At 44.9% G+C, this 25,024-nt stretch overlaps 1 protein-coding gene across 1 annotated transcript in view; it reads left to right on the top strand.

Annotated features, from left to right (window-relative positions):
- Window positions 1-3,609: 3,609 nt before the first annotated feature.
- rab31 (RAB31, member RAS oncogene family) overlaps window positions 3,610-25,024 on the top strand; it is a 123,410-nt gene continuing 101,995 nt past the window's right edge. Inside the window, exon 1 of the mRNA XM_068031241.1 lies at window positions 3,610-3,776. Within this exon, the coding sequence (XP_067887342.1) occupies window positions 3,741-3,776 (36 nt within the window). The 5' untranslated portion in view covers window positions 3,610-3,740. The remainder of the gene's footprint in view (window positions 3,777-25,024) is intronic.

Genomic DNA, 25,024 nt, shown 5'->3' with positions numbered 1-25,024 from the left:
GAGTCGGATTCTTCAAGAAAACTTATCTCCTCATGTCATCCTCAGTGACATCAGCAACAGGGAAAGCCTATTTTGGATTGAATGCTGCAGTCCTGATATACAGCCAGGAAAACCCATCCCTTGCTAGTTAGTCCACTATAAAACTGTGCAAATATTAACTAACTATCTTATTAAAGAAAAGGAAAGACTTGCATTTATATCTTGCCTTTCATGACCTCAGGACATCCAAAAGCACTTTACATCCAAAGAGGTACTTTTGAAATGTAGTCACTTTTGTAATGTAGGAAACATGGCAGCCAAGTTGTGTACAGCAAGCTCCCATAAACAGCAGTGTGATAATGGTCAGATAGTGATGTTGATTGAGGAATAAATATTGGCCAGGACACCAGGAATAACTCCTTTGCTCTTCGAAATACTACCATACGACCATACGAATTAGGAGCAGAAGTAAGCCATTCGGCCCCTCGAGCCTGCTCCACCATTCAATAATATCATGGCTGACCTGTTTGTGTTGTGAATTCCACACTCCCATCTACCCCCGATAACCTTTGATTCCCTTGCCTAACAAGAATCTGTCTACCTCCGCCTTAAAAATATTCAATGACCTCCCTTCCACCACCTTCTGAGGCGGAGAATTCCAAACTCGCACAACCCTCTATGAGAAAATTTTTTTCCTAATCTCTGTCCTAAAGGGTGACCCCTAATTTTAAAACAGTGCCCCTGAGTTCTGGACTCCCCCACAAGAGGAAACATCCTCTCCACATCCACCTTGTCAAGGCCGTTCAGGATCTTATAAACTTCAATCAAGTCTCCTCTCACTCTTCGAAACTCCAGTGAAAACAAGCCCAGTCTGTTCAATCTTTCTTCATAAGACAACCTGCTCATTCCAGGTATCAATCTAGTAAACCTCCTCTGAACTGCCTCCAACGTATATACATCCTTCCTTATTTAAGGAGACCAAAACTGGACACAGTATTCGAGATGTGGTCTCACCAATGCCCTGTATAACTGAAGTATAACATTCTTACTTTCATTTTCAATTCCTCTCGTAATAAAGGATAACATTCCATTAGCTTTCTTTATTATTTGCTGTACCTCGGAATTCTTCAGTCGTTCTCCATTTAATTAATACTCTGCTTTTTTATTCTTCCTGCCAAAGTGAACAACTTCACATTTTCCCACATTATACTCCATTCTCCCAGATTTTTGCCCACTCACTCAACCTATCTAAATCAGTCTGCAACCTCCTTATGTCCTCTTCACAACATACTTTCCTACCTGTCTTTGTGTCATCGGCAAATTTAGCTACCATGCCATTGCTCCCCTCATCTAAATCATTGATATAAATTGTAAAAGGTTGAGGTGCCAACACAGACCCCTGCGGGACTCCACTCGTCACAACCTGTCAATCAGTAAAGCACCCATTTATATCTACTGTCTGATTTCTGCCAAACAGTCAATCTTCTATCTGTGCTAATATGTTACACCCTACACCACGAGCTCCTATTTTGTGCAATAACCTTTTATGTGGCAGCTTGTCAAATGCCTTCTGGAAATCCAAGAACAATACGTCAATGGGCTCCCCTTTGTCCACAGTGCATGTTACTGCCGGGGCAAACAGGGCCTCAGTTTAATGTTTCATCTGAAAGACTGAAAGAGTGAGGAAGATCCACTCCATGCTAGAACCTACATACTGGAGAAACACATAGACATATAATCTTCATTTAGGGAGAACTCATGTGTATGGTATGATTCAGGAGCGCTGCTGCTATACCTCAATATTCTGTGTCAATCTCACAGAACACCAGCTTGTTCACTTAACACTTCTGGCTATGTAAATTTCTGCCAGATGGTATTTATTAATTGTTGTGATTTATTTGTATGGTGGGGCAATACAAGGAGAGACTAGGAGCAGTTGAAATGAATGAAAGTGAGAGCAAGTAAAATTCTTCTATTCTCCCTCTCTTGGTTTGATCTATTCAATAAAGCAGAGTATTTATTTTCCAGTATCCAGTTACATAGAATTACATTGAAGCTGCAGCACAGAAACAGGCCATTTGGCCCATCTGGTCTATGTTCGTGTTTATGATCCAGACACGCCTCCTCCCAACTTACTGCATCTCACCCTATCAACATAGCCTTTTATTCCGTTCTCCTCCATATACTTATCTATCTTCCCCTTAAATACATCTGCACCATTGGTCTGAACTGCACCTTGTGGTAGAGCATGGCTACCCGACCCAAACCCGAACCTGACGACAGTGTCCTGATCTCTGTCCACGTCCAGCCCGACCTGACCCGAGCCCGAATTTTGGACTGGGAAAAAAGCCCCGACGGGACCCAATGACCCCTTGCACTCTAAAATCTATGGAGTCTGGGTGAAACTAACAAGCCCGGGGAAGATACCAGTAACTGCAGTAAGTACAGAAACATCAACTGAGCTCTTGCTTTAATCTATACTTGGGCCAAGGATTTAAAATTATCTGGAAATAGGGAGATTAAACTTCCCAACTTGAGTTCTCCTGAGATTTTTTTGTGAATGACATCGGAACTTGATACAGTTCAGAAGCTTGTTTGTTACATTGCATGATTTCCTGAAGTGGATACTTTTTTCCCCGTGAGTGCTCAGGGTCGCGGCACCTTCGCCTGTTTGAAATCAGTGTTTGTTTTTTAAAAAAAACTTTTATGACGTTAATTGAACACGGGTACATCAGCAACTGACCCCTGTACTCGATCACTGGTCTAAAGCCTGGCTACTCAACCAAACCCCAATACATGTGTCAGGTTCGGGTAGGGTCAGGTATTTAAAAAAATTAAAGAATTTGTGCTTGGGTCGTGTTCGGGTTGGCTGTTGTCAGGTCAGGCCCTGGGTCGGGTTTTAATTTTATACCCAAGCTAGGCTTTACCTTGTGGTAACGAGTTCCACATTCAGTTTTGATATAGGGTCTATACTTTGTATGCTAACTTGTCTTTTCAAATAATGGCAAGGCTGCTGAGTGTGGCATTTTGTATTGAAAATTTTTTTAAAACAATATAAACATTATGCATTCCTACATAATATTCTTCCAGCTGCGAACTGTACACCGTGCTACAACAAAGTCTTCTGTATTCAGTACACATGTTCCTATCCACCCTCACTGATTATCTTCCCCGACCGCTAACATCTGCAAATTGCGTTTTCCTGTAACTGAAAAATACTATATCAAAAATCAGCAAAAGCCTCTATTTGGAAACAGTTCTGGTATTTAGTAATAAAAATACCCAACAGAAAGACATTCAAAGCAATCTCTGGATCTGAGGTGCTGGCTGAAGATGTAGAACCCCCTGTGTTAAATTAAAGGCTTGCATCCCATCCCTAGACATCTGTTATCCTCTATGCATTTATAACTAGAGACAGACTTAAAATGATTATTTGGTAAGGTTGCTGTGCAGAATTTCTTCTCACAGTACTGAATGCAAATTTACATCTCTCCAGATCATCTTCACTGGCCGAACAAACAGAAGGCACAGATCTTCTTTAAGTTTAAGTTTAGTTAGAATGTGAGCTTTGCTGTAATAGAGCCCCGAGCATCACGTGACAGTTGGCTGCCGAGAGTTATTGCAGAACAGTTTCCGTTGGCTGTAAGGAAACTGGTTGGTTGTAGGGTTAGAGGAGGTTAAGTGCGTAAACAGCGCAGTTTAATACACGAACTAGGTAAAGCGGACTGCAACGAGTATGACACAAGCCTTATAAATTGAGTATGGCTATTCGAGAATTAAAAGTTTGTCTCCTTGGGGTGAGTAAAATGTTTCCCCCTTTTATTTCTGTGTACTTTTTTAAAAAATGAGTTATGTTCCTCTTGGTAGTTTTCTAGCTGTTATGACACGGTTTATGTTTTTAATTGTCAGAGTCTCCCTTGCTATTTCCTGGTGTCGCGATCATCTCTGCCATTCCTTTGACTCCATCCGAGTCCATTATTTCTCGAAGACCGGGTTCTTCCCAAGTTTGAACTGAGCACTGAAGTTTCTGTAATTGGCTCCGTCCTGCTGTTTGCAATTGGAGTGTCTGCTCCAGGTCAATTTTTTCGGAATGTTCAGTCTCCCGGGAGGCATTCCACGGAGTCAGTTTCTGTAGCGTGAAAACAGTCAGTCGGTTTCTCCTCTTTTTTTCCTAAAATTATTTCCCTTTTTATTCATCTTTTTAAGATGTGTTAGTAGAATTCGGGAAAAAAATACTTTTTGTTTCGTTGACAAGGAACACTTCCCCTTTTGCCAATCGACCAGCCCAGAAATTTCTTCTTGTTTTGAGTATAGCTGTCCCACAATGACTGGGTTGGGTGTCATTTGTGTTATGATGCAGTTAGCAACTCTGTAAATCTTGATCGTGGTGGATTTAAACAATTTTGGATGCCCGGCTGTAATTGCAGAACAATGATCCAAACTGAGGGGGTTCATAGGACATCATGAAACATGAGGACTTTCTGACCGGCCTCTGAACTCCCAGATTAGATTACATCCTCAAATCACTGTCCAATTTCTGTTACTTGCTTTTTAAAAAAAACATGCTGGTTTAATTTGATGAGTAATTATTCTGTTTTGGCTTTGTTTTGTGTTGTATTGGCAGTGGTTGTTAGTATAGACATTCATTATCCAGGCAACTTCATGCTGTGTGTACTTGCAGGGTTATTGCAAGTTTATGAAGAGGTCAATTAGAATCCTGGAGTCATTAACTGCTCTAAAGGAGGGCATTCGCCCCATCGAATCCATGCTGGCTCTCTCTGGTCAGTCAGTCCCACTCCCTAACCCTATCCATCAAGTGGTGACTGGAGTCGCTGTTGTGCAACTGTGAGACCGAGGACTACGTGGATAGCACGTTTTGGGAGGTGGTCACAGCGCAGGTTAGGAGCATGCAGGCAGATAGGGAATGGGTGACTGCCAGGCAGTCTAAGAGAACCAGGCAGGCAGTGCAGGAATCCCCTGATATGATCTCACTCACTAATTGGTTTTCCATTTTGGATACTGGTAAGGGTGATGGTTCCTCAAAGGAGTGCAGTCACAGCCAAGTTTGTGGCATCACAGGTGGCTCAGCTGCACAGGAGGGGAAGAGGAAGAGTGGAAGAGCAGTAGTGATAGGGGATTCATTAGTTTGGGGAACAGACAGGCATTTCTGTGGCAGCAAACTTGTTTCCAGGATGATGTGTTGCCTCCCTGGTGCCAGGGTCAAGGATGTCAGAGTGGCTGCAGGACATCCTTCTGAGGGAGGGCGAGCAGCCAGAGATCGTGGTCCACATTGGTACCAATGACATAGGTTAGAAGGGGGATGAGGTCCTGAAAGCAGATTTTAGGGAGCTAGGAAGGAGAATTAAAAAGCAGGACTTCAAAAGCAATAATCTCAGGATTACTGCAAGTCCCATGTGCAAGTAAGTGTAGGAATAGGAGGGTTGAGCGATTTAACACATGGCAGGACAACTGGTGTAGGAGGGAGGGCATCAGATTTCTGAGACTTTCTGACCAGTGGGACAGGTGGGACCTGTATAAGATGGACGGGTTGCATCTTAGCAGGACTGGGATGAATGTCCTCGCAGGGAGATTTGCTAGTGCTGTTGGGGAGGGTTGAAACCAATTGTCAGGGGGATGGGAACCTGAGAGGGAGCTCAGATTGAAGGGAAGCAAAACTGGTAACTTGTCAGGGGTGTGAGAACCAGGAGCAAGTATCAGAGAGGAATACGAAGTTGCACAGAGTACTGGGGGAGATAGGTAGCACTAGAGTAGTTATTAGGTGGGGTCAGAGTAAGGGAGAAAGTAATAAAGTCTGAATCGGGGTTAATACGCATGTATGTGAGTGAATGGAGTGTGGTTATTAAGACTGGTGAGGTACAGACGCAGATTGCCACGTGGAAATATGATGTGGCTATAATGGAGACCTGGCTCAAAGAAGGGCAGGACCGGGTGTTAAATATTCCTGGATAAAAGGTGTTTAGGAAAGGGGAATAAACGGGGAGGGCTGGCAGTATTGATTCAGGAGAGCATTGCAGTGCTAGAGAAAAAGGATGTCCCAGAGGGGTCGAGGACAGAATCAATTTGGCTAGAGCTGAGGAACAAAAATGTGTGGTTACATTGCTCGGTGTTGTCTACAGTCCATCAGCTAGTGGGAAGGACATGGAGGAACAAATTTGCAAGGAAAATACAGAGAGATGCAAAAATTATAGTGTAGTTATAATGGGGGACTTTAATTATCCAAACGTAGACTGGGATAATAGTAGTGGAAAGGGCAGTTAGGGGCAAGAGTTCCTAGAGTGTGTTCAGGAAAATTTTCAACAGTAGGTTGCTAGTCCAACGAGAAAGAAGGCACTGCTAGACCTGGTTGTTGGGAATGAGGCAGATCAAGTATTGGTAGGAGAGCATTTAGGGAATAGTGATCATAGTATCATAAGGTTTAGACTGACTATGGAAAAGGACAAAGAGCAATCCAGGGCAAGAATAATTAATTGGGGGAAAGCTAACTTCAATGGGATAAGAATGGAGCTGGGGTGAATAAATTGGAGTCAAATGCTGTCAGGAAAACCGGTAGATGAACAATAGGCTACCTTCAAAGAAGCAACAGTTCGGGCACCGTCAAGGTATGTTCTCTCAAAGGGGAAAAGTAGGGCAAACAAATCCAGAGTTCCCTGGATGACAAAAGAGGTAGAGATTAAGGTGAAGAAGAAAAAGTGTGCTATGATAAATGCAAGGTAGAAAATACTATTGAGAACCAGGCTAAATATAGAAGGTCCAGAGGGGAAGTGAAAAAGCAAATCAGAGAAGCAAAGAGAGAGCATGAAAAGAGACTGGCAGCTAGCATTAAAGGAAATCCTAAAGTTTTCTATAGGCATATAAATAGTAAAAGGGCGGTAAAAGGAGGAGTGGGGCTGATTAGGGACCAGAAAGGGGATTCACTCATGGAGGCAGAGGGCATAGCTGAGGTATTAAATGAATACTTAACATCTGTCTTTACCAAGGAAGAAGGTGCAACCCTGGCAATGTTGAAAGAGGAGGTAAGTCAGACACGTGAGGGCTCTAAAATTGATAGAGGATATATTAGATAGGCTGTCTGTACTTAAAAATGGATAAAGCACCAGCACCAGATGAGATGCATCTAAGGATACTGAGGGAAGTGAGGGTGGAAATCGCAGAGTTACTGGCCATAATTTTCCAGTCTTCCTTAGACTTGGGGATGGTGCCAGAGGACTGGACAATTGCAAAAGTTACACCCTTGTTCAAAAAAGTGTGTAAAGATAAGCCCAGCAACTACAGACCAGTCAGTTTAACTTCAGTGGTGGGAAAACTTCGAGAAAAAATAATTTGGGACAAAATCAGTAGCCACATGGACAAATACGAGTTAATTAAGGAAAGCCAGTATGGATTTCTTAAGGGAAAATCATGTTTAACTGACTGGAGTTTTTGAGGAGGTAACAGAGATGGTTGATGAGGGCAGTGCTGTTGATGTGGTGTACATGGACTTTCAAAAGGCAGTTGATACAGTGCCACTTAACAAACTTGTGAGCAAACCTGTAGCTCATGGAATATAAGGGACGGTAACAACATGAAAACAAAATTGGCTGAGTGACAGGAAACGAAGAGTTGTGGTTAATGGATGTTTTTTGGGCTGGAGGAAGGTTTGTAGTGGAGTTCCCCAGGGATCAGTGCTGGGGCCCTTGCTTTTCCTGATGTAAATTAATGACCTGGATCTTGGTGTACAGGCACAATTTCAAAGTTTGCAGATGATATGAAACTTGGAAGCACTGTAAACTGTGAGGAGGATAGTGTATAACTTCAAAAGGACATAGACAAGTTGGTGGAATGGGCAGACAAGTGGCAGATGAAGTTCAATGCAGAGAAATGTGAAGTGTTTCATTTTGGTAGGACGAACATGGAGAGACAATATAAAATAAAGGTTACAATTCTAAAGCGGGTACAGGAGCAGAGGAACCTAGGTATATATGTGCATAAGTCATTGAAGGTGGCAGGACAGGTTGAGAGAGCAGTTAATAAAGCATGCAGTATCCTGGGCTTTATTAATAGGGGCATAGAGTACAAGAGCAAGGAGGTTATGTTGAACTTGTATAAGCCACTAGTTCACCCTCAGCTGGAGTATTGTGTCCAGTTCTGGGCGCCGCACTTTAGGAAAGACGTGAGGGCATGGAAGCGAGTACAGAAAATATTCACGAGAATGGTCCCAGGGATGAGGAACTTCAGTTATGAAGACAGATTGGAGAAGTTAGGACTGTTTTCCTTGCAGAAGAGAAGGCTGAGAGGTGATTTGATAGAGGTATTCAAAATCATGATGGGTCTGGACAGAGTCTATAGAGAGAAACTGTTCCTACTCATGAAAGGATGGAGAACAAGAGGGCACAGATTTTCAAGTTAATGGTAAGTGAAACAAAAGTGACATGAAAAACTTTTTCACGCAGTGAGTGGGTAAGGTCTGGAATGTACTGCCTCACAGTGTGGTGGAGGCAGGTTCAATTGAAGCATTCAAAAGGGAATTAGACTGTTCTATGAAAAGGAAAAATGTGCAGAGTTATGGGGAGAAGGCAGGGGAATGGAACTGAGGGAGTTGCCCTTTCAGAACCACTGTGGACACGAAGGGCCGAATGGCCTCCTTCTGCACTATAACGATTCTGTGATTTTCCCCTAGCCCTGCAAATGTATTTCCCTCAAGTGCCGAGCCAATTTCCCTTTTGAAATCATTGATTGTCTCCACTTCCACCACCCTCGAATGCAAGAGTTCAAGGTCATTACCACTCGCTAGATGATTATGGAGAAGTTGTAAGGTCATCTTGTGTGTGAAAAATTCAACTTTATATAAATTGTTTTTGCCCATTAACCTTTTCTGTCCACTTACCACCGCTAATCTAGCTGGGTGGAGAGGACATAATCCTCTAAAATTTCATTTATTATACAAAAGGACATGGAATTTAAATGTAAATTCAATTGACCACACTGTGGTCATGCTCAATAAGTTCAATCTCTAAATTGCCATGGAATCCACCTTAGCCCAACATTCAAGGTCACGCCCAATTTGGAGGTGGATGGAGAAAATAGCTCTGAGAATTGAACATCTAGCTCCAAGAAGAACAGCTACTGCTTCAGCAGCAGTTCCATCCTCACTTAATTTGAACTGTCTACAGGTCAAAGAAAATGAACCAAAATTCAAAAGCATTTAGTATTGTGTAAAATTGGCTTAGCTGTAGGAGACAGAGAGTGATGACAGATGGTTGTTTTAGTGACTGGAAGCCAGTGGCATACCACAGGGATCTGTGCTGGGTCCCCTATTATTTGTCATTTATATAAACGACGTAGATGACTATGTGGGGGGGTAGGATCAGTAAGTTCGCGGATGACACAAAGATTGGCTGAGTGGTTAACAGTGAGGTGGAGTGTCTTGGGTTACAGGAAGATATAGACGGGATGGTCAAATGGGCAGAAAAGAGTATTCAATGAATGGCCTGACACTGGGAAGTTCCGAGGAACAAAGGGACCTTGGTGTGTTTGTCCATAGATCTCTGAAGGCAGAAGGGCAGGTTAATAGGGTGGTGAAAAAGGCATATGAGACACTTGCCTTTATCAATCGAGGCATAGATTACAAAAGCAGGGAGGTCATGTTGGAGTTGTACGGAACTTTGGTAAGGCCACAGCTGGAGTACTGTGTGCAATTCTGGTTGCCACATTATAGGAAGGATGTGATTGCATTGGAGGGGGTGCAGAGGTGACTCACCAGGATGTTGCCTGGGATGGAACATTTAAGCTATGAAGAGAGGTTGGATAGGCTTGGGTTGTTTTCGCTGGAGCAGAGAAGACTGAGGGGTGACCTGATCGAGGTGTACAAGATTGAGGGGCATGGACAGGGTGGATAGGGAGCAGTTGTTCCCCTTAATTGAAAGGTCAGTTACGAGGGGTCACAAGTTTAAGGTGAGGGGTGGGAGGTTTAAGGGGGACTTGAGGAAGAACTTTTTTTTACCCAGAGGGTGGTGATGGTCTGGAATGCCCTGCCTGGGGGGGTGGTAGAGGCAGGTTGCCTCACATCCTTTAAAAAGTACCTGGATGAGCACTTGGCACGTCAGAACATTCAAGGCTATGGGCCAAGTGCTGGCAAATGGGATTAGGTTGACAGGTCAGGTGTTTTAATGCATCGGTGCAGACTCAATGGGCTGAAGGGCCTCTTCTGCACTGTATTATTCTGTGATTCTGAAAAGATGATTAATGTTCTGTTTTTTTTTCTGAACTTAAAAAAAAAATTCTTCAACTGATATCTGTGCAGATCAAACATGATCTTTCTAATTGAATGATGGAACAAATTTGAAAGACTGAATAGCCTACTCTTGATCCTATGTTCCTATGACCTGGTAGGCATGGTAAAAATAGTGGGGGACAAAAATGTAAATTTTTATCTAAATATGGTGTTGAAAATATCCATAGGTCAAATGCAGCCGAATCGACCCTTGTTGATATCATTCCTCGTCCCACCACTTCCTCATTGTCTATTTTGTTCATTTAGGAGATGGTAGCATAGTGGTAATGTGATGAGACTAGTAATCCAGAGGCCTGGACTAATGCTCTGATGAGTTCAAATCCCACCATGGCAGCTGGGGAATTTAAATTCAATTAATAAATTTGGAATAAAAAGCTAATGTCAGTAATATTTATGGAACTACCAGTTAACTGCCCTCTGAAATGACCAAGCAAGCCACTTGCTTGTATCAACCAGCTACATTTAAAAAAAAAAAAGCACTTTGGGTGTACCTGCTGCATTTCAAGAAGGTAGCTAACCACCACCATGGGCAATAAATGCTGGCCTTGCCAGTGATACTCGCGTCGCATGAACTAATGGGGGGAAAAAGCACCCTCATTGACTGAGAGGTGACCTTCTCCAGGACTTCATCAGTATCACTGTGAAGTCATTGTTAAGCTGGTTTGAGATGGTTGTTCTTACAATCTTTCTCACCCATTCTTTTCAGAAGGTACCTGTTTCTGTGCTGTGCACATCTGACCTTTTTCTTCATTCATGGGATGTGGGCATCGCTGGCGAGGACAGCATTTAATTCTCATCCCTAATCCACCTTGAGAAGGTGATGGTGAGCTGCCTTTTTGAACCGCTGCAGTCCATGTGGTGTAGGTACAGCCACAGTGCTGTGAGGAAGGGAGTTCCAGCTTTTTGAACCAGTGACAGTGAAGGAATGGTGATTATATTTCCAAGTCAGGATGTGTGACTTGGAGGGGAGCTTGCAGGTAGTAATGTTCCCATACATCTGCTGCCTGTGTTCTTCTATGTGGTGGAGCTTGTGGGTTTGTAAGGTGCTATCGAAGGAGTCTTGGCGAGTTGCTCCATTGCATCTTGTAAATCGTAATCACTGCAGCCATGGTGCGTTGGTGGTGGAGGGAGTGAATGTTTGTGGATGGGGTGCCAATCAAGTGGGCTGATTTGTCCTGGATGGTGTCGAGTTTCATGAGTGTTGGTGGAGCAGTACCCATCCAGGCAAGCGGAGAGTATTTGATCACACTCCTGACTTGTGCCTCGTAGATAGGTGGACAGGCTTTGAGGAGTTGCAGCATTGCCAGCCTCTGCCCTGCTCTTGTAGCCACAGTATTTAAATGGCTGGTCCAGTTAAGTTTCTGGTCAATGGTAACCCCCAGGATGTTGATAGTGGGGGATTCAGCGATGGCATTCAATGGCAATCCAATGTGAGATGGTTGATGAGTAGGAGATATAAATCAAATAGCCTAAACAAGTGGACTCTTCTCTCGTGCTGGGTTAATATTATCTGTTGTTGGAATTTTTTTTCTTAAGACGAGCCTTATCAAGCAGAGTGGCAATGGGTTCAAATTTACACATGTCAAAAGGACTCGTCTTTTTCCTTGGCACAAATCAAAATGCAAATGTACAGCTTTCTATGTGATGTCCCTATGATGTTGAGAACAGCTGTTGGATACGGGCCAAGTGCTGGAAAATGGGATTAGAATAGTTAGATGCTTGATGTCTGGCAGAGACTTGATGGGCCGAAGGGCCTGTTTCTATGTTGTGTAACTCTGACATATTCCCTTCCAACTGGGTTGTTAAGTGATGCGAAGTAGCTGGGACTTTTGCCTCTGAGCCTGTGAACAGCAGATCCTCAGGCGGCCCGACAGAAGAAAAAATTTAAAATAATTTAATTAAATTTGCAAGACACTGCTTATAACACATAGCATGAGATGATGCACTGGTGTCAGCTAAATTCCTATTGCAGATTGAAGGACTAATTCTTTTGAGGACAGGGAGGAAGATGGAAGAATGGATACGAGTCTGTAGATGAATATTTGTCATCTGCATATACCTCTCCAGCATAGCATGGGCTTCATTTGCAGTGTCCTCCTCCAACTTTCAACCTTTCCCTGCTATTTTGGACTTCTTTTGCTTGAAGTCATGTTGGACTTGATGGACTGTTTCATCAGCTTTGCAACAGCTATGCAGTTGGCCACTGTGCTCCTCAAGCCAAAAAATCCACAAATGTGCTCGCATACAAATGAGCACAGAGGGAATGCATCATTGTCCCGCTCTCCATCAGTGAGGGGTATGCACGGAAAATGCAAGATGTATCGTGCATGAATATGGGTGTTTTTTGTTGGTATTAGTGAGAGCAAAGGGGCATGTAAGGATGTGTGAAGCCTTGTCCGTGTGTCTGTAGCTAGTTGAGGGAAAAGTGAATGTGTGAGTGTGCCGCCGCCGCCTTCTTTGGCCTCCTTGTCTCGAGAGACAATGGGTAACCGCCTGGAGGTGGTCAGTGGTTTGTGAAGCAGCGCCTGGATTAGCTATAAAGACCAATACTAGAGTGACAGACTCTTCCACAGGTGCTGCAGATAAAATTGGTTGTCGGGGCTGTTACACAGTTGGCTCTCTCCTTGCGCTTCTGTCTTTTTTTCCTGCCAACTGCTAAGTCTCTTCGACTCGCCACGCTTTAGCCCTGCCTTTATGGTTGCCCGCCAGCTCTGGCGATCGCTGGCAACTGACTCCCACGACTTGTGATCAATGTCACAGGACCTCATGCCGCGTTTGCAGATGTCTTTAAAGCGGAGACAAGGACGGCCGGTGGGTCTGATACCAGTGACGAGCTCGCTGTACAATGTGTCCTTGGGGATCCTGCCGTCTTCCATGCAGCTCACATGGCCAAGCCATCTCAGGCGCCGCTGGCTTAGTAGGGTGTATATGCTGGGGATGTTGGCCACCTCGAGGACTGCTGTGTTGGAGATACGGTCCTGCCACCTGATGCCAAGGATTCTCCGGAGGCAGCGAAGATGGAATGAATTGAGACATCGCTCTTGGCTGACGTACGCTGTCCAGGCCTCGCTGCGTAGAGCAAGGTACTGAGGACACAGGCTTGATACACTCGGACTTTTGTGTTCCGTGTCAGTGCGCCATTTTCCTACACTCTCTTGGCCAGTCTGGACATAGCAGCAGACGCCTTTCCCGTGCGCTTGTTGAATTCTGCATCGAGAGACAGGTTACTGGTGATAGTTGAGCCTAGGTAGGTGAACTCTTGAACCACTTCCAGAGTGTGGTCGCCGATATTGATAGATGGGGCATTTCTGACGTCCTGTCCCATGATGTTCGTTTTCTTGCGGCTGATGGTTAGGCCAAATTCAGTGCAGGCAGCCGCAATCCTGTCGATCAGTCTCTGCAGACACTCTTCAGTGTGAGATGTTAATGCAGCATCATCAGCAAAGAGGAGTTCCCTGATGAGGACTTTCCGTACTTTGGTCTTCGCTCTTAGACGGGCAAGGTTGAAGAACCTGCCACCTGATCTTGTGTGGAGGAAAATTCCTTCTTCTGAAGACTTGAACGCATGTGTGAGCAGCAGGGAGAAGAAGATCCCAAACAGTATAGGTGCGAGAACACAGCCCTGTTTCACACCACTCAGGATAGGAAAGGGGTCTGATGAGGTGCTGCTATGCTGAATTGTGCCTTTCATATTGTCATGGAATGAGGTGATGATACTTAGTAGCTTTGGGCATCCAATGTTTTCTAGTAGTCTGAAGAAACCACGTCTGCTGACTTGGTCAAAGGCTTTGGTGAGATCAATGAAACAAATGTAGAGGGGCATCTGTTCATGGCATTTCTCTGTAGCAGGTGGAGGAACAACAGCATGTCAATGGTGGATCTCTCTGCTCGAAAGCCACAGTGCCTCAGGGTAGACGTGCTCAGCCAGCTTCTGGAGCCTGTTTAAAGCATCTCGAACGAAGACTTTCCCCACTATGCTGAGCAGGGAGATTCCACGGTAGTTGTTGCAGTCACCGTGGTCACCCTTGTTCTTATAGAGGGTGATGATATTGGCATCGCGCATGTCCCCGTGGTACTGCTCCCTCGTCCCAGCACAGGCAAAGCAGTTCGTACAGTGCTGAAAGTATAGCAGGCTTGGCACTCTTGATGATTTCAGGGGTAATGCCGTCCTTCCCAGGGGCTTTTCCGCTGGCGAGGGAATCAATGGCATCACTGAGTTCCGATTTTGTTGGCTGTACGTCCAACTCATCCATGACTGGCGGAGACTGTGCTGCATTGAGGGTGGTCTCAGTGACAACATTTTCCCTGGAGTACTGTTCCAGGTAGTGTTCCACCCAGCGGTCCATTTGCTTGCGTTGGTCAGTGATTGTGTCCCCTGACTTAGATTTGAGGGGGGCAATCTTCTTGATGGTTGGCCCAAAAGCTCTCTTAATGCCATCATACGTTGCTCTGATACTTCCGGTGTCAGAGGCCAGCTGAATATGACTGTATAGGTGTTGCCACTAGTCATTTGCGCAACGCAATGGCTGTTCTTTGTGCAGCACTTCTGGCTGCTTTAAGTGCTGCGGATGTTAACTCGCTGGGGGCTTTCTTGTAGTTCAGCAGTGCAATGCGCTTAGCGGCTATGACCGGTTCCAGCTCTTCAATGTGAGAATGAAACCAGTCTGGATTCCGCTTCACACGTTTGCCATAGGTGGTCATTGCTGAGTCATAGATGGTGTCTCTGATGTGGGCCCACTTGGTCTCTGCATCCCCTGTGGGAGTGTTTTGAAGGGCTTTTCCAAGTAAATTTAGAAACTTAAGTAATAGCTGTGGATGAGAAATTCTGCTCGTGTTGATGCGCGGGTGGCCCTTCTGCTTGGAGTGATGCAGCCTCTTTGGTTTGAGGCTAACCTTGCTGCACACCAGGGAGTGGTCGGTGTCGCAGTCCACACTGTGGAAGCTGTGTGTGATTTGGACACTGTTTAAAGAGGCTCGCTTTGTGATGATGAGGTCCAGCTGGTGCCAACGACGTGATCTTGGGTGCCTCCAAGAAACCTGGTGACAGGGTTTAGTATGAAAGAACGAGTTGGTGATGCAGAGGTTATGATAGGTACACAACTCAAGCAGTCTCTGTCCATTCTCATTCATCCTTCCAATGCCATAGCGCCCAAGGCAGGAAGGCCATGAGTCATGGTCAGCCCCAACCCTGGCATTAAGGTCCCCCAGCAGGAACAGGTGTTGGGGATGCTACTAATGATATGGAGTTCCTCGTAGAACTGGTCGTTCACTTCAGGTGGGGAGCAGAGTGTTGGAGCATAGATGTTGAGTAGGTGTACTGGACCAGAGACGGTGAGCAGTTGGATGGACAGTATGCGTTCTGAGCCATTTGAAGGTGGCTCAATCATGCTGAGCAAAGAGTTTCTGATGGCGAAGCCCACTCCATGCTGTCTTGGTTCTTCAGGATCCCTACCCTGCCAGAAGAAGGTGGAGTCTTGCTCTCTTGGAGATCTGCTCGCAGGGAGGCGTATCTCCTGAAGTGCTGCAATGTCCACATTGAGTCTACTAAGCTCGTTGTTAATGATGGAGGTCTTCCGAAAATCGTTGATTTTGTGTAAGGTCTTCCGACAGGCTAGGGGACACAGTTCTGACATTCCAGCTTGCAAAACGAAGGGCTGGTACCTTTCTTCCCTTTTTTGGTCGTGTTGTTTGGTGCGGTGTTACAGTCCACTTGTCTGGCATGACCCTGAGTTCCAAGCGCCTATTGAAGCAGGTGGACTGTGGCGGGACAGAATCTTACTGACCGGGGGCTGCCCAGTTTGAGGTGGATGGTAGCTGTCCAGTGAGATGCGATGACCTCTCCCACCGACAAAGGCAACCCATGGCGCCCAATCTCTACGCCAATTGAGCTGGACTTATAACCCGTAACTGCTGCCTTCCGTGTTGATTTGGTCGCTGTGAGGCGACTATGGAGTGACCTCTCCATGACTCATGCCTGGGCGGATGTATGGAGGTTGAGAGTTGCCCAAGCATCAAAACCCCCCTCTCGGCCTTTCTGGTGGGGTCCAAAGGAGTGCAGAGCATGACGTTTGGCACCGGTATGGCTGTAGGACTGCCGGAAACATGCCAAAGGTGACGCATGACCGCCTTCGAGGTTCCGCTCCGGATTTTCTGTTAGGGATTACTCCCTTAGCCTTGGTCTCTCCCGAGACGCCCACAAGGCAGTGTGATTGTTGGGGCCCCTACACAGGGGTAGGTGGATGCCGGTGGGGTGGGAAGAGAGTGCCAGGGGGTGGGGGAGGGTTGCAGGGGAAGGCGGGGGAGAAGGGGGTGCAAGGGGGGTGAGCTGGGAGCAGGGGGGGTAGTGGGTGCAGGTAATGAAACATTTCATCAGCTCCCACCATTGTCCATTTTTACAATGATGTACTGCTACTGGGATCGGGATCCGGGAGCTGAGCCGGAGCTCTGGGGAAAGTTTGTGTTAAAACAGTGCGGAGTCGCCGAGTGAGCGGGAGCCACTGCCAGGACAATGTGGCCGCTCTTCCTCCTGATCGCCACTGTGGACGGGCTCCCCGAACACAGCCATGTGGCCTTCCGGTCCAGTTGGCCAAGCTTGGTCCACTGGCAGGGTCTTTATCAGCATTTCTATCCCGGATTGCCAGCCGTTCACCTTTTTCTCTGCGGTGAATTCCTCTCCCAGCCTTACGCATCCACCGCCCTGGAGTGTGCATGTTGCAGGTAATCCATTGGTAACCACTGTTGAGATTTAAGAACAGTAGTCACCTAACCTGCCAAACTTGTTCACAGTGAGGAATTTATTCCACCTGGGAGGTAGACCTTTTTTACTGCAGAAATTCTATTTAGTTGCTTTGCAATTTTCTCCTTTCTGGGAAGAGTGACTCAGGTAACCAAAAATGCCAACCCACCTTTCCTATCGCCTCCTTCAATATGACTGCCAGGCTTCCTCAGGAAAGGGAGATGTCTTCCATCCCTTGGTGTATACTTCTGGCTCACCTCACTACACTATTAAGAAAAGGAAGCAATTTGCTACCAATGGGAAATGCAGATGCCACTTTTAGGAGTAGACCCTGGAAATGCTGCTAAGTATCTGACGCTAATTGTAACAACCAGGATATGCAAATGAGGACTCTTGGCAAGCCTGAAGAAACCTATTCTGTACACCAAAAGTATGGAACGTGCGTGCTTAAAGACACATCTTTTTTTCAGTAAAACTCTGGAAGTGGATGTTCCGTAGAACTGGTCTATTTGTAAGAAGGGAATTTATTCAAACCTACGTCAGCTATTTGCAGAAACTGATTATAGCTTTTGGATAACCTTGATAATGTTGTGATCATAAGTTACTCTTTTCAGGCATTAATAATAAAATTAATTTTTAAAAAATTAATTCATGGGATGTGGATGTCACTGGCCAGGCCAGCGTTTATTGCCCATCCCTAATTGCCCTTAAGAAGGTGGTGGTGAGCTGCCTTCTTGAACCGCTGCAGTCCATTTGGGGTAGGTATACCCACAGTGCTGTTAGGAAGGGAGTTCCAGGATTTTGACCCAGAGACAGCGAAGGAATGGCGAAATAGTTCCAAGTCAGGATGGTGTGTGACTTGGAGAGGAACTTGCAGGTGGTGGTGTTCCCATGCATTTGCTGCCCTTGTCCTTCTAATTGGTAGAGGTCGCGTGTTAGTAAGGTGCTGTCTAAGGAGCCTTGGTACAATGCTGCAGTGCATCTTGTAGATGGTACACACTGCTGCCACTGTGCGTCAGTGGTGGAGGGAGTGAATGTTTGTAGATGAGGTTCCAATCACGCGGACTGCTTTGTCCTAGTTGGTGTCGAGCTTCTTGAGTGTTGTTGGAGCTGCACCCATCCAGGCAAGTGGAGAGTATTCCATCACACTCCTGACTTGTACCTTGTAGATGGTGGACAGGCTTTGGGGAGTCAGGAGGTGAGTTACTTGCCTCAGGATTCCTAGCCTCTGACCTGCTCTTGTAGCCACGGTATTTATATGGCTACTCCAGTTCAGTTTCTGGTCAATGGTAGCCCCTAGGGTGTTGATAGTGGGGGATTCAGCGATGGTAATGCCGTTGAATGTCAAGGGGAAATGGTTAGATTCTCTCTTGTTGGAGATGGTCATTGTCTGGCACTTAACTGGCAAGTAACCTTCATGCCACACATCAGCCCAAGCCTGGATATTGTCGAGGTCTTGCTGCATTTCTACACAGACTGCTTCAGTATCTGAGGAATCACGAATGGTGCTGAACATTGTTCAATCATCAGCGAACATCCCTACTTCTGACCTTATGATTGAAGGAAGGTCATTGATGAAGCAGCTGAAGACGATTGGGCCTGGGACACTACCCTGAGGAACTCCTGCTGTGATGTCCTGCAGCTCAGATGATTGACCTCCAACAACCACAGCCATCTTACTTTGCGCTAGATATGACTCCAGCCAGCAGAGAGTTTTCTCCCTGATTCCCATTGACTTCAGTTTTGCAAGGGCTCCTTGATGCCATACTCGGTCAAATGCTGCCTTGAAGTCAAGGGCAGTCACTCTCGCCTCCCCTCGAGTTCAGCTCTTTTGTCCATGTTTGAACCAAGGCTGTAATGAGGTTTGGAGCTGTGTGGCCCTGGTGGAACCCAAACAGTCATTTGAGCAGGTTATTGCTAAGCAAGTGCTGCTTGATGGCACTGTTGATGACACCTTCCATCACTTTACTGATGATTGAGAGGAGGCTGATGGGGCAGTAATTGGCCGGGTTGGATTTGTCCTGTTTTTTGTGCACAGGACGTACCTGGGCAATTTTCCATATTGCCGGGTAGATACCGTGTTGTAGCTGTTCCGGAACAGCTTGGCTAGGGGTGCGGCAAGTTCTGGAGCACGGGTCTTCAGTACTATTGCCAGAATATTGTCAGGACCCATAGCCTTTGCAGTATTCAGTGCCTTCAGTCGTTGCTTGGTATCATGCGGAGTGAATCGAATTGGCTGAAGATTGTTGCAAATGCTGCTGCCTTATCTTTCGCACTGATGTGCTGGGCTCCCCCATCTTTGAGGATGGGGATATTTGTGGAGCCACCTCCTCCAGTTAGTTGTTTAATTGTCCACCACCATTTATGACTGCAGAGCTTAGATCTGATCTGTTGGTTATGGGATCGCTTATCTCTGTCTATTAGATGCTGCTTATGCAGTTTGGCATACAAGTAGTCCTGTGTTGTAGCCTCACCAGGTTGACTCCTCATTTTTGAGGTATGCCTGGTGCTGCTCCTGGCATGCGCTGCTGCACTCCTCATTGAACCAGTGTTGGTCTCCTGGCTTGATGGTAATGGTAGAGTGGGGTATATGCCGGGCCGTGAGGTTACAGATTGTGGTTGAGTACAGTTCTGCTGCTGATGGCCCACAGTACCTCATGGATGCCCAGTTTTGCATTGCTAGATCTGTTCGAAATCTATCCCATTTCGCATGGTGCTGTGCCACACAACACGATGGACGGTATCCTCAATGTGAAGGCAGGACTTCGTTTCCACAAGGACTGTGTCACTCCTACCAATAGTCATGGATAGAAGCATCTGCGGCAGGCAGATTGGTGAGGACAAGGTCAAGTATGTTTTTCCCTCGTGTAGGTTACCCCACCACCTGCCGCAGACCCAGTTTAGCAGCTATGTCCTTTTAGTGCTCAGTCAGTAGTGGTGCTACCAAGCCACTCTTGGTGATGGACATTGAAGTCCCCCACCCAGAGTACATTTTGTGCCCTTGCCACCCTCCGTGCTTCCTCCAAGTGGTGTTCAACATAGAGGAATACTGACTCATCAGCTGAGGTAGGGCGGTAAGTGGTAATCAGTAGGAGGTTACCTTGCCCATGTTTGACCTGATGCCATGAGAATTCATAGTCCGGAGTCGATGTTGAGGACTCCCAGGGCAACTCCCTCCCTAATGCATACCACTGTCCCGCCACCTCTGGTGGGACAGGACATACCCAGGGATAGTGATTGCAGTGTCTGGGACATTATCTGTAAGGTATGATTCCGTGAGTATGACTATGTCAAGCTGTTGCTTGACTAGTCTGTGGGACAGCTCTCCCAACTTTGGCACAACCCCCCAGATGTTAGTAAGGAGGACTTTGCAGGGTTGACAGGACTAGTTTTGCTGTTGTCGTTTCCGGTGCTGGGTGGTCCATCTGGTTTCGTTCCTTTTTATTGACTTCGTAGCGGTTAGGTACAACTGAGTGGCTTGCTAGGTCATTTCAGAGGGCATGTAAGAGTTAACCACATTGTGATTTGTAACCAATTAATTGTGTGATTTGATTTGTAAAACTGCTTTTTAACAGGGTGTCACTGGCCTTATGAATTAGATTGGAGACCTCTCTTAATATACAACATTATTTACACTGAGTTGAACTCATCTGTATTGAAAATTATGAATATTGTTACGAAATTACTTCTGTATTTTGTTCAATATATTTTTTGAAGATTCATTTTCGCAAGATTTAAGAAATGTTAAACTTTAGGGTTTTCAAAAGGCATCATGTCAAGGCTACTTGGCTTTGAAAACAGTCCCTGGAAATGCTTTTTAAAAGGGGCACTGAGAGGTCTTGTGAGGGAAAACAAACCTTTCTGGGAAACCACCTGACTTTCAGCTCAATAAACAACAGAACTTTGGACACCTGGAGAAGTTGTTTACCAAGAAATGGCAGGTCAAGATTGATAGAGGTCAAATGGTTGAACCCCTGTTTTTGGTTTTGTGTTTGAATTGTTTTGAGTTGATGTTGAACTGTATGTATGTGTGTATGTATATGTGATATATATATATATATATCGAAATTCCAATGAGAGAAGACCACGACCCAGCTCAGCATGCCAGCACCTCTCTAAAAGACCCTGAGAAGACCACTGTGTCAACTCATCTTGTCTCCAGGCTTTGAAGAAAAGACTGCTAAATTAATTCTCAACGCCGCCTAAAAAGAACTGTTCTAAAAGATCCCAGTGACCCGTCTATGTGTACTCGGAGGCCATGCTGTTTTGGAACACTACATGCCTCATCTGCTGTTTTCTTCAAGAATGAGCAAGTATTCAGCCCAAATGTGTGTGTTTTATTCTGGGATAAAAATAGTCTTTGACCCTATTGGTAAGTGGGAAAAAATTTAAATATATGTTGTGACCCATGGAAAAGTGGAACTAGAATAAACAGTTCACTCCTCCCACCTCGATAGTAACAATATTATTCAAGAATTGTTGCCTTCCAAAACAGCACTGGTCCCTATAAGATGCAACATTATTACGTGATAGTGACCTCATGTCTGTCTGTACCTGTTTCTTCAACTTTGGATTCCAGTGTGATGTACTGTCTCAATGGAAACACTCATTACATTGCTGTGAATTTCAGAAGATTTTGGAGCAAGCTGTGTCTGGTTGTCTGACTTTTTAAAAGCAACAAAATTCTCAAAGGAAAATATGATTAATTGTTTGTCAAAGGCCTTTTGAATAACTCTCTCACCTCATGGTTGAACCTGATTACAAGAATGATTGATCTATAATTATTCACTATTAGGTTCCAGCCAATGTGAAGCTCTTGCCAACACATCTGATCAGCACTGGATGTTCCTCAAAATTATATATACATGATTATACAACTTGAAACAAGTTATCCTAAAGAATATCACTGAAGCAACATTGTGTGGCGTTTTGGACATCCTGTGTTCCAAGGTATTAGGATGCAGAGAAGAGTGATTTAAAGATGCTTAGATCTTTGTAAGCTTTTTTGTATTAAACACGCACTCAGGCTTATCAATGCAAATTACAAGAGAAAATTGATGACTCACTCAAAAGGTGGTTCTACTCATTGGGTTATGGTTTATTTGTACCCACGATTACAGATTTAAAACGGGCACAGGCTTAAAATGATTACAGATTTAATAGGTTGAGAACGAAAAGAAAATAATCTGTTTTGTTACTGTATGCCCAGCAAATAAATGCTTCCACAATATCTGGCATCAGATATGTTTCCAGTAAGCTTAGTCATACAATCACCCGAAGTGGCCAGCTCCTGTTGATTGCAGATTCTCCTTCTGACACTTGGTTGGCATTCCACCTGTTGACTGCAGTCAAAGATCTCTGATGTGTTCAAACTTTTTATACCCCTTGTTAAGGGATGGACCCCTATATAGGCAGGCCGTACTGTCCCATGAAACTTCTCTTAACACAACGGCCAGTTGTTTTCTGAGCTCTTTGTTTAAACCATCGGGTTTGAACCCAACCAGAAATTTGTCCATCTTTCTTGCAGTAAATTTCCATCATGTGAAGTTCTTTGTCATCAACCTTCCAGATAAAGATGTTTGTAGAATTTGCTAGAATACTGGGCCCCATTTTATCAAATTGGACAGTCTCCAAGGTCTATCCAAATACCAAGGCCCATTCTTTGCCTGCACTGTCTCTGTTTCTTTCCGATAGTATTTGTTTAGCTGTATTTCCTGACCACAGCACAGCAAGTTTAGTTTTAAAAGAGTGAAAAGCAAGCATTTCCTCCATCAGCACTGTTTCATACTTCCCAAGGCATGCTGATTGAATGTCAGCGATCAGACTTATGTCCGTTCACTTCTTTTCCATACACGTTTGCCCTCCTTGCATCTTCACTATGTCATATTAGGACTCATTACACTGTCCACTTCATTCTTTCCCAGAACCTCAGGATGATGGAATCCCTTATCAGCCTTAGTCTTTCCTTTATTTCTACTGAGAAGTTGGGATCACCTATTGCCTAGTTTGTAATTGATCTCATATTTTCAATGCTCCAAAAGAAATCTGCACTCTAAGGCAGCATGAATTGGGGCTACAATGTTGTGGATTTATCACCAACCCGACTCCCTTTGAACCTGGTTTCCCTCCTCCAGACGCTGGTTTGCCGAATTTACCCTTTTCAGTTTTAAACTTCTACACCATGGATGTTGGTAGAAAATTGAGGAAGAACCACCACACATGTGAAGATGTGATACTATTCCTATGAGCCACACATTGGCAAGTGCAGGAAAATGCACAAATTTATTTTTGTTTAAAAAGCTATGCAGGAAATGGCCAGAAGTTTTCAAAATGACGAGATGTCGAAGATGGTAGTGAGCTAAATTCAGGATGTTTCCTGTTAGCTGACAAAATAATGCATGGACGTTTCTTTAATCTTGTACTTTTTGTCGATGATAGTCAATCTGTGACAATGCATTTTCTGCAATTGTGATGGTTTGCTGTTCTAGTACATTTTTTTGTCAGTTGTTGCTATTTTCTTAAAATTGACATTAAATATTTCATAGATATAGATACTCTAATGTTGCTTAAATAAAAGCCATGCTGAGGAAATACAGTATGTGATTTAGAGACACAGGACATCATTTTCCGTTGCCACTGAGTTCCAATTTCAGGTATGCCACTGTATCCCAAGATGCTGAATGGAAGTGAAGTGCTTACTCTTAAGGAGCTGACCAAAAGTCAAATGGGAAGTTATCTCTTAGCTGTTTTGGGGCAACTTCCCAACAAATGGTGAAAGCAGATTGCTTGCAAGTACCTTGGTCCAATTGTGAATATGTGGTTAGGTTAGCCAAAGACATAAGATAGTGAAGGAAATGAAAATCAGGAGGGATGTGTAACGAACAGGTAGCTAAAACAATATCACCCATTTTCCACTATCATCCAAAATTAAATTTATCCTGGGTGTCTTTAGATTTAGATATACAGCACTGAAACAGGCCCTTCGGCTCACCGAGTCTGTGCTGACCATTAACCACCCATTTATACTAATCCTACACTAGTTCCATATTCCAACCACATCCTCACCTGTCCCTATATTCCCCTACCACCTACCTATAGTAGGGACAATTTATAATGGCCAATTTACCTATCAACCTGCAAGTCTTTTGGCTGTGGGAGGAAACCGGAGCACCCGGAGGAAACCCACGCAGACACAGGGAGAACTTGCAAACTCCACACAGGCAGTACCCAGAATTGAACCCGGGTCGCTGGAGCTGTGAGGCTGCGGTGCGTCTTGTCCTCCAATATTGAAGTTGAAGTCTGATGGCTGTTGTTGGTGATGTGGAAGGCACTGTTAATGAGTGCTACTTGATGCAGATCTGACCTGCAATTGAGCCATATTTGGAAAGTGCATGTAATATGTTTTAGCCATTGCTATTATGTCCCTTAGGCAGTTCATATAACATTACTAGTTAAAGGAAGTCCGATTTCACAAAGGAATCTTTGTGCCTGTGTATGTTGCAAGAGCATTATTTTCAGCAACTTGCACATTTAATACAAGTAGAGTTATACAGCACAGAAACGGGCCCTTCGGCCCATCATGTCTGTGTTGGCCACACAGCACCCAACTATTCTAATCCCATATTCCTGCACTTGGCCTGTAGCTTTGTATGCTATGGCATTTCAAGTGCTCATTTAAATGCTGCTTAAATGTTGAGGGTTCCTGCCTCTACCACCCCTTCAGTCAGTGTGTTCCAGATTCCAACCACCCTCTGGGTGAAAAAATTCTTCCTCAAATCCCTTCTAAACCTCCTGCCCCTTACCCTAAATCTATGCCCCCTAGTTCTTGACCCCTCTGCCAGGGGAAAAAGTTTCTTCCTATCTAACCTATTAATGCCCCTCATAATCTTGTACACCTCAATCATATCTCCCCTCAGCCTTCTCTGCTCTAAGGAAAACAACCCTTGCCTTTTCAGTGTCTCTTCATAGCTGAAATGCTCCAGCCCAGGCAGCATCCTGGTGAATCCCCTCTGCACCCT

Source organism: Heterodontus francisci, chromosome 5 (genome assembly GCF_036365525.1).
Source record: "Heterodontus francisci isolate sHetFra1 chromosome 5, sHetFra1.hap1, whole genome shotgun sequence".
NCBI classification, from domain to species: domain Eukaryota; kingdom Metazoa; phylum Chordata; class Chondrichthyes; order Heterodontiformes; family Heterodontidae; genus Heterodontus; species Heterodontus francisci.
The sequence above is the reverse complement of the archived record's forward strand: the minus strand, read 5'-3'. Positions and strand labels throughout refer to the sequence as shown.